At 45.2% G+C, this 12,984-nt stretch overlaps 1 protein-coding gene across 2 annotated transcripts in view; it reads left to right on the top strand.

Annotated features, from left to right (window-relative positions):
* Nucleotides 1–11,740, top strand: part of LOC121585851 (cyclic AMP-responsive element-binding protein 5) — a 79,395-nt gene extending 67,655 nt beyond the window's left edge. For both annotated transcript variants that reach the window (XM_045215475.1, XM_045215476.1), the window contains 4 exons: nt 746–1,150; nt 5,836–6,063; nt 8,993–9,101; nt 10,100–11,740. In XM_045215475.1, coding sequence (XP_045071410.1) covers nt 746–1,150; nt 5,836–6,063; nt 8,993–9,101; nt 10,100–10,254 — 897 coding nt within the window. In that variant the 3' untranslated portion in view covers nt 10,255–11,740. The remainder of the gene's footprint in view (nt 1–745; nt 1,151–5,835; nt 6,064–8,992; nt 9,102–10,099) is intronic.
* Nucleotides 11,741–12,984: the final 1,244 nt, after the last annotated feature.

Raw genomic sequence — 12,984 nt, 5'->3', positions numbered from 1 at the left:
GAGAGATTGAGAGAGAGGAAAGGAGAGAGAGATGGAGAGAGAGGAAAGGAGAGAGAGATGGAGAGAGAGATGTAGAGAGAGATATGGAGAGAGAGATGGAGAGAGAGAGAGATGGGGATAGAGATGGAGAGAGAGATGGAGAGAGAGATGGAGAGAGGAAAGGAGAGAGAGATGGAGAGAGAGATGGAGAGAGAGAGAGAGAGAGATGGAGAGAGAAATGGAGAGAGAGATGGAGAGAGGAAAGGAGAGAGAGATGGAGAGAGAGATGGAGAGAGGAAAGGAGAGAGAGATGGAGAGAGAGATGGAGAGGGAGAGAAAGAGGAAGATCACTGTCTAAGCTCTGAGAGAAAGGAAGGGAGAGAGAGAGGAAGAGAGAGATGGAAAGTAAGAAAGCAGAAGAGAGAGAGAAAGAGGGAGAGAGGGCTGTCAAGGCTCATCTCTGCTTTGTACCTCAGCCGTGACATGTGGATGTACACTATAAAGATGAATGCAGCTGTGTATCATCTCACAGTCAATAGTCAACACACTTTCAGTTGACCTACAGTACCTGTTGCCAGTTAACTCAATGATAGACTGTCAAACAGACAAAGTCTGGCCTAAAGAGATTAATCATTTAACTCTTATGGTTTGGCATAGTAAGCACCTGAAGTTTTTCCTGGCCACATGTCTTGACCAGGAAGAACTCCTGTCCCTAATCCCAGTGAATGATAGATACATGGCCACCATCTTGTTCTTCTCCATACAGAGGCTGAAGGCGGCGCTCGCGCACCACCCGGGAGCCATCGCCAACGGCAACATGAACAGCATGGGTCACATGATGGAGATGATGTCATCGCGGCAGCAGCAGGAGCAGGGGAGCGGCCATCACCACCTTCACCAGCACCTGCCGGCTCCGCTCCACAGCCACGCCTACCAGCACCACCCCCACCAGCACCACAGCGGGCACCACCACCCGCAGGGCCACAACCCTCACCACAACTCCCACCCGCCTCACCTCCACCCTGGGCACCCACACCAGACCTCCCCCCCGCCTCACCTCCACCCTGGGCACCCACACCAGACCTCCCCCCCGCCTCACCTCCACCCTGGGCACCCACACCAGACCTCCCCCCACCCTCCACTTCACTCTGGACCAGGGTCACATTCACAGGTTAGCGCTCACAAGTGATTATTTCCCCATGCATAGATACCAGAGCCAGAGGTAGCTATCAGAACCATTCATGTATAGACAGAAGTTTATGAAGGTTTGTCACAAAACCAAAGTATGGCAAGTACCTACCAAAACCACATGTGAAGCCAAAAGCACCTACTTTAACCCAAAGCATTCAGTTCAGTCCTGTACTTTAATGGTCTGGTAGACAGACAGCCATTAGTGGTTTGGTATAAATGCAGTAGAGGAAATTACATTACAAATTCACTGTAAAGCGCCGGGGCTGGTCAGACACATTTTCCTTCAACCTTGGGCCGTGGCCATACTGCCAAGAAGAGGTTAGTTACCTGGCAACAGACACAAAGGTCAGTTTTTCCTTTGAGGTTGGTCAGCTGCAGATCAGTCTCAGCGGTCAGGAGGGTCAGCTGGAGGTTGTAAACTGTCTGTCGTAAAGGATTCTCAGGGCTCGTTTGGAAACTATGCCCCACACCCTTACTCTTAAGTGCCTCACACAAACTGGGGAGTTTAGGCCTTTACTCTGTTAGGTTGCCATAACATATGCACTGGGCTTCAATCAGTCAGTCCAATGGTCACAACATGTTATAGGTGTTTTAGGGTTAGGGTAATGTATAGACCAGGGCTTCAGTCAGTCAGTCCAATGGTCACAACATGTTCCAGGTGTTGTAGGCCTATAAGACTGGCCTGGGTTATTAGCACTAGTCATGGAGGGCTGAAAGAACATCAGTCACACAGCGTAGCATCAACTAACGATACATACTGTTATTGTCTTTGGTTTTCTCCTATATTTGACATTGATTCAAACATTTGTCCCAGGACTGATGTTGACATGGAAGTGATGTGAATTACAATAAGGTTAAAGCTCAACTAATACCATTAATGTATATTGTAGACTATTGAGCCATTAGGAACCCCCCCTCCCGCCATTTATATTCCAAATAGATCCTTCTGTACCATTAAAACAACACTGGCTGTATACACATCAAAGCAACTCGTATTTTCCACCATGAAAACGGTAATGATCTGAGGACTGAAAGCACTTGACCAATGCCAAGTCTATGTCAGGACCAGTCAGTGGGCATACTGAGGGGTTTTAGAAAGCAAAGCTGTGTGTCTGCGAGGGTTAGGCTGAGTGGAGGTGGGCGGTGGAAAACTGTGTCCTGACACTTCTTTAACAAGGCGGGCAGGGCTGCTCTGTAAATCAGTCCAGTTACTCACTCACTCACCCACCCGCCTGCTCCTGACTGACTGACTGACTGACTGACGCCCACAGACAGGGGAAGAAGGGGTGGGGAGGGGGAGGGGGAGGGCATGTGGCGTGGGCATAATTTTGTTTTTAGGGAAGTGGCGAGACATGGAATAGCTACAGTAGGTAATATACAGTGGGGGGAAAAAGTATTTAGTCAGCCACCAATTGTGCAAGTTCTCCCACTTAAAAAGATGAGAGAGGCCTGTAATTTTCATCATAGGTACACGTCAACTATGACAGACAAATTGAGAAAAAAATATCCAGAAAATCACATTATAGGATTTTTAATGAATTTATTTGCAAATTATGGTGGAAAATAAGTATTTGGTCACCTACAAACAAGCAAGATTTCGGGCTCTCACAGACCTGTAACTTCTTCTTTAAGAGGCTCCTCTGTCCTCCACTCGTTACCTGTATTAATGGCACCTGTTTGAACTTGTTATCAGTATAAAAGACACCTGTCCACAACCTCAAACAGTCACTCTTCAAACTCCACTATGGCCAAGACCAAAGAGCTGTCAAAGGACACCAGAAACAAAATTGTAGACCTGCACCAGGCTGGGAAGACTGAATCTGCAATAGGTAAGCAGCTTGGTTTGAAGAAATCAACTGTGGGAGCAATTATTAGGAAATGGAAGACATACAAGACCACTGATAATCTCCCTCGATCTGGGGCTCCACGCAAGATCTCACCCCGTGGGGTCAAAATGATCACAAGAATGGTGAGCAAAAATCCCAGAACCACACGGGGGACCTAGTGAATGACCTGCAGAGAGCTGGGACCAAAGTGACAAAGCCTACCATCAGTAACACACTACGCCGCCAGGGACACAAATCCTGCAGTGCCAGACGTGTCCCCCTGCTTAAGCCAGTACATGTCCAGGCCCGTCTGAAGTTTGCTAGAGTGCATTTGGATGATCCAAAAGAGGATTGGGAGAATGTCAGATGAAACCAAAATATAACTTTTTGGTAAAAACTCAACTCGTCGTGTTTGGAGGACAAAGAATGCTGAGTTGCATCCAAAGAACACCATACCTACTGTGAAGCATGGGGATGGAAACATCATGCTTTGGGGCTGTTTTTCTGCAAAGGGACCAGGACGACTAATCTGTGTAAAGGAAAGAATGAATGGGGCCATATATCGTGAGATTTTGAGTGAAAACCTCCTTCCATCAGCAAGGGCATTGAAGATTAAACGTGGCTGGGTCTTTCAGCATGACAATGATCCCAAACACACCGCCCGGGCAACGAAGGAGTGGCTTCGTAAAAAGCATTTCAAGGTCCTGGAGTGGCCTAGCCAGTCTCCAAATCTCAACCCCATAGAAAATCTTTGGAGGGTGTTGAAAGTCTGTGTTGCCCAGCGACAGCCCCAAAACATCACTGCTCTAGAGGAGATCTGCATGGAGGAATGGGCCAAAATACCAGCAACAGTGTGTGAAAACCTTGTGAAGACTTACAGAAAACGTTTGACCTGTGTCATTGCCAACAAAGGGTATATAACAAAGTATTGAGAAACTTTTGTTATTGACCAAATACTTATTTTCCACCATAATTTGCAAATAAATTCATTACAAATCCTACAATGTGATTTTCTGGATTTTTTTTCTTCTCATTTTGTCTGTCATAGTTGACGTGTACCTATGATGAAAATTACAGGCCTCTCTCATCTTTTTAAGTAGGAGAACTTGCACAATTGGTGGCTGACTAAATACTTTTTTTCTCCACTGTACATGTATGTATGGATGCCTGAGGAGGGGGGGGACCATGAATAGTGTAGGGACCATTAATAGTGACTTTAAACAGATAGAGTAGGGACCATGAATAGTGACTTTAAACAGATAGAGTAGGGACCATGAATAGTGACTTTAAACAGGTAGAGTAGGGACCATGAATAGTGACTTTAAACAGGTAGAGTAGGGACCATGAATAGTGAATTTAAACAGGTAGAGTAGGGACCGTGAATAGTGACTTTAAACAGATAGAGTAGGGACCATGAATAGTGACTTTAAACAGATAGAGTATGGACCGTGAATAGTGACTTTAAACAGGTAGAGTAGGGACCATGAATAGTGACTTTAAACAGGTAGAGTAGGGACCATGAAGTGACTTTAAACAGGTAGAGTAGGGACCGTGAATAGTGACTTTAAACAGATAGAGTAGGGACCATGAAGTGACTTTAAACAGGTAGAGTAGGGACCGTGAATAGTGACTATAAACAGGTAGAGTACGGACCGTGAATAGTGACTTTAAACAGATAGAGTAGGGACCATGAAGTGACTATAAACAGGTAGAGTAGGGACCATCAATAGTGACTTTAAACAGGTAGAGTAGGGACCGTGAATAGTGACTTTAAACAGGTAGAGTACGGACCGTGAATAGTGACTTTAAACAGGTAGAGTAGGGACCATGTATAATGACTTTAAACAGGTAGAGTAGGGGCCGTGAATAGTGACTTTAAACAGGTAGAGTAGGGACCGTGAATAGTGACGTTAAACAGGTAGAGTGGGGACCATAAATAGTGACTTTAAACAGGTAGAGTAGGGACCATGAATCGTGACTTTAAACAGGTAGAGTAGGGACCGTGAATAGTGACTTTAAACAAGTAGAGTATGGACCGTGAATAGTGACTTTAAACAGGCAGAGTAGGGACCATGTATAGTGACTTTAAACAGGTAGAGTAGGGGCCGTGAATAGTGACTTTAAACAGGTAGAGTAGGGACCGTGAATAGTGACTTTAAACAGGTAGAGTGGGGACCATAAATAGTGACTTTAAACAGGTAGAGTAGGGACTGTGAATAGTGACTTTAAACAGGTAGAGTAGGGACCATGAATAGTAACTTTAAACAAGTAGAGTAGGGACCATGAATAGTGACTTTAAACAGGTAGAGTACGAACCGTGAATAGTGACTTTAAACAGGTAGAGTAGGGACCGTGAATAGTGACTTTAAACAGGTAGAGTAGGGACCATGAATAGTGACTTTAAACAGGTAGAGTAGGGACCATGAATAGTGACTTTAAACAGATAGAGAAGGGACCATGAATAGTGACTTTAAACAGATAGAGAAAGGACCATGAATAGTGACTTTAAACAGATAGAGTAGAAGTATGAATGAACCAGGTTGGTAAGAACCAGGTAGGGTACAACCAAATCAGCTAGGTTAAGACGTTCATGAGAGATTAGGGTAGATGAGACATGGTTGAAGTTCTTCTTAGTGACCCACGTGTGTGACCTTGTTCTCTCGCTCTCTCTCTCTCTGTCTGTACCGCTCTCTCTCTCTCTGTCTGTACCGCTCTCTCTCTCTCTGTCTGTACCGCTCTCTCTCTCTGTCTGTACCGCTCTCTCTCTGTCTGTACCGCTCTCTCTCTCTCTGTACCGCTCTCTCTCTCTCTGTCTGTACCGCTCTCTCTCTCTCTCTAGTTGTCGCCGGCAGCCCAGCAGATGCAGCCGAGCCAGACGATGCAGTCTCCGCCCCCTAGCGGTGGGCGCCGCAGGCGGATGGTGGACGAGGACCCTGACGAACGGCGGCGGAAGTTTCTGGAGAGAAACCGAGCGGCGGCCACGCGATGCAGACAGAAGAGGAAAGTATGGGTCGTGTCACTGGAGAAGAAGGCTGAAGAGCTCACCCAGACCAACATGCAGCTTCTGGTAAGATATATGTGGACTGGATGTTTATGGCCAAAATGGCACCCTAGTCCCTATTTACTGCACTACTTTTGACCAGGGACAATAGGGCTCTGGTCAAAAGTAGTGCACTATATAGGGAATATGGCGCTATTTGGGACGCAGCATATGTCTTCACATTGGAATGGACTTTTATGTTCAAAAAGCAGGGAATAGGAATTGTAATAAATATGTTCTCCCTCCGTAGGGGCTTGTTACAGTTCAGTGTGTTGTTCCCTAGGGGCTTGTTATAGTTCAGTCTGTTGTTCCATAGGGGCTTGTTATAGTTCAGTCTGTTGTTCCCTAGGGGCTTGTTATAGTTCAGTCTGTTGTTCCCTAGGGGCTTGTTACAGTTCAGTCTGTTGTTCCGTAGGGGCTTGTTATAGTTCAGTCTGTTGTTCCATAGGGGCTTGTTATAGTTCAGTCTGTTGTTCCCTAGGGGCTTGTTATAGTTCAGTCTGTTGTTCCCTAGGGGCTTGTTACAGTTCAGTCTGTTGTTCCCTAGGGGCTTGTTACAGTTCAGTCTGTTGTTCCGTAGGGGCTTGTTACAGTTCAGTGTGTTGTTCCGTAGGGGCTTGTTACAGTTCAGTCTGTTGTTCCGTAGGGGCTTGTTATAGTTCAGTCTGTTGTTCCGTAGGGGCTTGTTACAGTTCAGTCTGTTGTTCCGTAGGATCTTGTTATAGTTCAGTCTGTTGTTTCCGTAGGGGCTTGTTATAGTTCAGTCTGTTGTTCCCTAGGGGCTTGTTATAGTTCAGTCTGTTGTTCCGTAGGGGCTTGTTACAGTTCAGTCTGTTGTTCCGTAGGGGCTAGTTATAGTTCAGTCTGTTGTTCCGTAGGGGCTAGTTATAGTTCAGTCTGTTGTTCCCTAGGGGCTTGTTACAGTTCAGTCTGTTGTTCTGTAGGGGCTTGTTCAGTTCAGTCTGTTGTTCCGTAGGGGCTAGTTATAGTTCAGTCTGTTGTTCCGTAGGGGCTTGTTATAGTTCGGTCTGTTGTTCCGTAGGGGCTTGTTATAGTTCAGTCTGTTGTTCCGTAGGAGCTTGTTATAGTTCAGTCTGTTGTTCCGTAGGGGCTTGTTGTAGTTCAGTCTTTTGTTCCGTAGGGGCTTGTTATAGTTCAGTCTGTTGTTCCATAGGGGCTTGTTACAGTTAAGTGTGTTGTTCCATAGGGGCTTGTTACAGTTCAGTGTGTTGTTCCGTAGGGGCTTGTTATAGTTCAGTCTGTTGTTCCCTAGGTGCTTGTTATAGTTCAGTCTGTTGTTCCGTAGGGGCTTGTTACAGTTCAGTCTGTTGTTCCGTAGGGGCTTGTTATAGTTCAGTCTGTTGTTCCCTAGGGGCTTGTTATAGTTCAGTCTGTTGTTCCGTAGGGGCTTGTTATAGTTCAGTTTGTTGTTCTGAAGGGGCTTGTTATATTTCAGTCTGTTGTTCCGTAGGGGCTTGTTATAGTTCAGTCTGTTGTTCTGAAGGGGCTTGTTATAGTTCAGTCTGTTGTTCCCTAGGTGCTTGTTATAGTTCAGTCTGTTGTTCCGTAGGGGCTTGTTACAGTTCAGTCTGTTGTTCCGTAGGGGCTTGTTATAGTTCAGTCTGTTGTTCTGTAGGATCTTGTTATAGTTCAGTCTGTTGTTCCATAGGAGCTTGTTACAGTTCAGTCTGTTGTTCTGTAGGGGCTTGTTATAGTTCAGTCTGTTGTTCCGTAGGGGCTTGTTATAGTTCAGTCTGTTGTTCCGTAGGGGCTTGTTATAGTTCAGTCTGTTGTTCCGTAGGAGCTTGTTATAGTTCAGTCTGTTGTTCCGTAGGGGCTTGTTGTAGTTCAGTCTTTTGTTCCGTAGGGGCTTGTTATAGTTCAGTCTGTTGTTCCATAGGGGCTTGTTACAGTTCAGTGTGTTGTTCCGTAGGGGCTTGTTATAGTTCAGTCTGTTGTTCCCTAGGTGCTTGTTATAGTTCAGTCTGTTGTTCCGTAGGGGCTTGTTACAGTTCAGTCTGTTGTTCCGTAGGGGCTTGTTATAGTTCAGTCTGTTGTTCCCTAGGGGCTTGTTATAGTTCAGTCTGTTGTTCCGTAGGGGCTTGTTATAGTTCAGTTTGTTGTTCTGAAGGGGCTTGTTATAGTTCAGTCTGTTGTTCCCTAGGTGCTTGTTATAGTTCAGTCTGTTGTTCCGTAGGGGCTTGTTACAGTTCAGTCTGTTGTTCCGTAGGGGCTTGTTATAGTTCAGTCTGTTGTTCTGTAGGGGCTTGTTATAGTTCAGTCTGTTGTTCCGTAGGGGCTTGTTATAGTTCAGTCTGTTGTTCTGAAGGGGCTTGTTATAGTTCAGTCTGTTGTTCCGTAGGAGCTTGTTACAGTTCAGTCTGTTGTTCTGTAGGGGCTTGTTATAGTTCAGTCTGTTGTTCCGTAGGGGCTTGTTATAGTTCAGTCTGTTGTTCCGTAGGGGCTTGTTGTAGTTCCAGGAGGCAGACACTCACCCCACACTCATAGATACAGACGATTTTCAACCAGAAATCAAAACCATCCCCTGAAATTGTGTCTGTCTTTTGACATTCCTAACAATGAGCTGTTACATTTATTTGCCATAGTGTTATTAAATTCAAATCAAGATAGAAATCTTAATCCCGTAATTGTACATTGTTTTAGCAATGATAATAAACTTAATTGCAGTAATTATTTATTGTGAGGTTTGCAGTGAGGCTTAAACAAGCTATTTTCCTTTTATTAAGAATATGCCTTTATTAAGAATCTATTCAATATTTTAAAAAAAGCTGCATTTATTCACCAAGCAAAGATAATCACTCAGTACAGCTAACAGTAAATCACTCTTATTGTGCTCAAAATGTGTGTTGGCTGGGTAACTGTAAATCACTTTGTGAATACTGCTGATGTAAAACGGGCTTTCTAAAACACATTTTATTGACTGACTTGTTTTCAGAATGAGGTGACAGTGCTGAAGAACGAGGTGACCCAACTCAAGCAGCTCCTCCTCACCCATAAAGACTGCCCCATCACCACTCTGCAGAAAGACTCCCAAGGTTACCTCAGTGAGTAGCTTGTTCACACACGCACGCATGCACTCTTCAACACAAACACATGCGAAACCCCCGAAACACACACACTCGTCCCTGTGCCTTGTCACTAGTATGCAGCTAAACCTGCATAGAGAACCTCCCCAGCTGTCCTGCCATACAGACATACAGGGAAAATGTATCAAACATGTTTTTTTCAAAGGGATAAAGTATTTACCCTTTTCATACATAAGACACAGCTACAGTAACGAGTCCATAGCGACAATTGAAAACCTTTCAGACAAGTAAAAAAAGCGTCTGTACCTTTTCAGACAGTAGAATTCTGCATAGAATGTTCGGTATTTTTTCCCTGACAACAATAAACATTGATTGGTGTGCTGTTGTGTTGTTTTTCTGTAGTTTTTTATGGTAGGGTTGTGTTGTTTCTCTGTAGTTTTTTATGGTAGGGTAGATAGATGTGTTTTCATTCTACTAAATGTATTGGTAAGTAATTGTATTTAACCAACTTCAAAGTACTTTTCTTAGGAACGAGTGGTCTGCGCGCAGGCAGCGCAAGATACTTTGATTGACAGTTCTGGTTGCCTAGTGATGGATGTTAGCCCCGCTTCAGAAGCATACTCTTTCAGGCAAACAAACATGCCATAGCCGAGGCGCTTTCAACGCGCCACATTCCATATGTCTGAAAGGGGTATATGATAGATTGATTTTTCTTTGGAAAACACAATGTTCAGTGTTTTATACTGTACATAGAAATGTAACAATTATATTTTTGGTGAAAATAAAGAGGTTTTTAACAGTTGAAGGTTTTTGGACAGTGTTTGCTTAGATAAATGGACATCTAGAGAGAGTTATTCTATTGAGGGTTTCATATTTGTTTTTCTATTCAGTTTCATGTTCAGGACACACCCACGCATGTTGATACAAACACTGCACTCACACAGACATGACACACACACACACACACACCATTACCAATCATCCAGTCACCCTGTGTGTTGTCCTCCTCCCCTCAGGTCCAGACAGCAGTCCAGCCGGCAGCCCGGCCCCACCCTGCTCCCAGCAGCAGGTCATCCAGCACAACACCATCACCACCTCCAGCACAGCTGTAGGGGGCAGCACTGTGCATAGCCTGCCCAACCACCGCACAGACATCAACCCCATCCACTAGAGACAAGACAGAGAGAGATTACAGTAGCCCCAGCCCCCAACCCCTACCCCCAACCCCCATCCCATCCCTGGTCTAACCTCCCTTCCCTGGCTCTCCGAGGGCTGTCTGTCTGTCTGTCTGTTAGTACGGGAAGGGTGGCCTCACACGCTGCTTCTATCTCCAGGATCCGGTCCAGAGAAACCTCTGAGAGAAACCTCTGAGAGAAACCTCTGAGAGAAACCTCTGAGGCCTGCAGGGCTGCTCTTTCTACAGTAGCTATAGCTATAGTAGTATTTTTATAGACCTTTTTAACTCATATGTGTTCTCTGGGTTTGTCTGCATTCTTATTTGTCTTCTATGTTTGTCTCTATTTGTCTTTTATTTGTACTTGAGTTAAAAGGGAGTTTTGCAATTCATGCAGCATTAACCCGTGTGGCGTTTTTGTGATGTCATACCTCTGTTACACCGACACCGGGTCACTGTGGTGACACAGCAACGGGACATGAGCCTCAGAACGTCACCTCTGTGACCCCCCCTAATGTCATCTCTATGACTATGTCTATGTCCCAAATGGCACCCAATTCTCTATATAGTGCACTACTTTTGACCAGGGCCCTATGGGAATAGGGTGCCATTTGGGACGATTCTCTTGTATGTGTGTTTGTGACTGATGGATGGACTAGCAGAGACTGAGTCTGAGTACCAGTGTCAGATATGTATGTGTCAGATAGTTACTGTGTTGAAGAGTGCAGTGTTCTGGTTATATGTGTAACATACAGGGTACTTGATCAGATAGTTAGCTAGCAAGTGTGTGGGATGCTACTGCCTCCATGTTGTTGTTGTTGATGTTGTTGTTTTTAACCAAGTCAAACTGTTGCCATGATATGCTATTACTTGGTTACCGACCGGAATCTGGTGTTTCTATTGAATTATGCTCTTTTTCTAGAAAGGACCATGACTGTTACCCTACCAACCCATCGATGCTCTTTAGAGGGCGTTACATGTAATGAAAGATAGATTGGTGTTGAGAATATGTTCAAATTGAAGCAATACATCCTAGTATTGTTGTTCTATCAGCCATATTGCCCTGCACTGTGACACCAGCTAGCCGAGGCAGCTCTGGAGGCTGACCCCTGACCCCTGTCTCCTCCACCCTCCTGGAGGCTGACCCCTGTCTCCTCCACTCTCCTGGAGGCTGGCCCCTGACCCCTGTCTCCTCCACTCTCCTGGAGGCTGACCCCTGACACCTCCACTCTCCTGGAGGCTGACCCCTGTCTCCTCCACTCTCCTGGACCAAGTAAAGCTTTAAGAAGAGACATCTCCTTTAGTGTTGTTCTAGTGTTGCTACAGCCAGGCTTCTGGAATCAGCGGCGCATTCCAAATGACCTGAACATTCCAGATATGAGCCCTGTGCTGTCCTCTGTCTGCCTCAATATCTCAGGTGGGGTTGTCATACTGTAGGTGACATACAGTGGGGGAAAAAAGTATTTAGTCAGCCACCAATTGTGCAAGTTCTCCCACTTAAAAAGATGAGAGAGGCCTGTAATTTTCATCATAGGTACACGTCAACTATGACAGACAAAATGAGAAAAAAATCCAGAAAATCACCATGTAGGATTTTTTAATGAATTTATTTGCAAATTATGGTGGAAAATAAGTATTTGGTCAATAACAAAAGTTTCTCAATACTTTGTTATATACCCTTTGTTGGCAATGACACAGGTCAAACGTTTTCTGTAAGTCTTCACAAGGTTTTCACACACTTTTGCTGGTATTTTGGCCCATTCCTCCATGCAGATCTCCTCTAGAGCAGTGATGTTTTGGGGCTGTCGCTGGGCAACACGGACTTTCAACTCCCTCCAAAGATTTTCTATGGGGTTGAGATCTGGAGACTGGCTAGGCCACTCCAGGACCTTGAAATGCTTCTTACGAAGCCACTCCTTCGTTGCCCAGGCGGTGTGTTTGAGATCATTGTCATGCTGAAAGACCCAGCCACGTTTCATCTTCAATGCCCTTGCTGATGGAAGGAGGTTTTCACTCAAAATCTCACGATACATGGCCCCATTCATTCTTTCCTTTACACGGATCAGTCGTCCTGGTCCCTTTGCAGAAAAAACAGCCCCAAAGCATGATGTTTCCACCCCCCATGCTTCACAGTAGGTATGGTGTTCTTTGGATGCAACTCAGCATTCTTTGTCCTCCAAACACGACGAGTTGAGTTTTTACCAAAAAGTTCTAGTTTGGTTTCATCTGACCATATGACATTCTCCCAATCCTCTTCTGGATCATCCAAATGCACTCTAGCAAACTTCAGACGGGCCTGGACATGTACTGGCTTAAGCAGGGGGACACGTCTGGCACTGCAGGATTTGAGTCCCTGGCGGCGTAGTGTGTTACTGATGGTAGGCTTTGTTACTTTGGTCCCAGCTCTCTGCAGGTCATTCACTAGGTCCCCCCGTGTGGTTCTGGGATTTTTGCTCACCGTTCTTGTGATCATTTTGACCCCACGGGGTGAGATATTGCGTGGAGCCCCAAATCGAGGGAGATTATCAGTGGTCTTGTATGTCTTCCATTTCCTAATAATTGCTCCCACAGTTGATTTCTTCAAACCAAGCTGCTTACCTATTGCAGATTCAGTCTTCCCCAGCCTGGTGCAGGTCTACAATTTTGTTTCTGGTGTCCTTTGACAGCTCTTTGGTCTTGGCCATAGTGGAGTTTGGAGTGTGACTGTTTGAGGTTGTGGACAGGTGT

The sequence above is a fragment of the Coregonus clupeaformis genome, unplaced genomic scaffold (genome assembly GCF_020615455.1).
Source record: "Coregonus clupeaformis isolate EN_2021a unplaced genomic scaffold, ASM2061545v1 scaf0452, whole genome shotgun sequence".
NCBI classification, from domain to species: Eukaryota; Metazoa; Chordata; class Actinopteri; order Salmoniformes; family Salmonidae; genus Coregonus; species Coregonus clupeaformis.
This window is presented reverse-complemented; position numbering and strand designations above follow the sequence as displayed.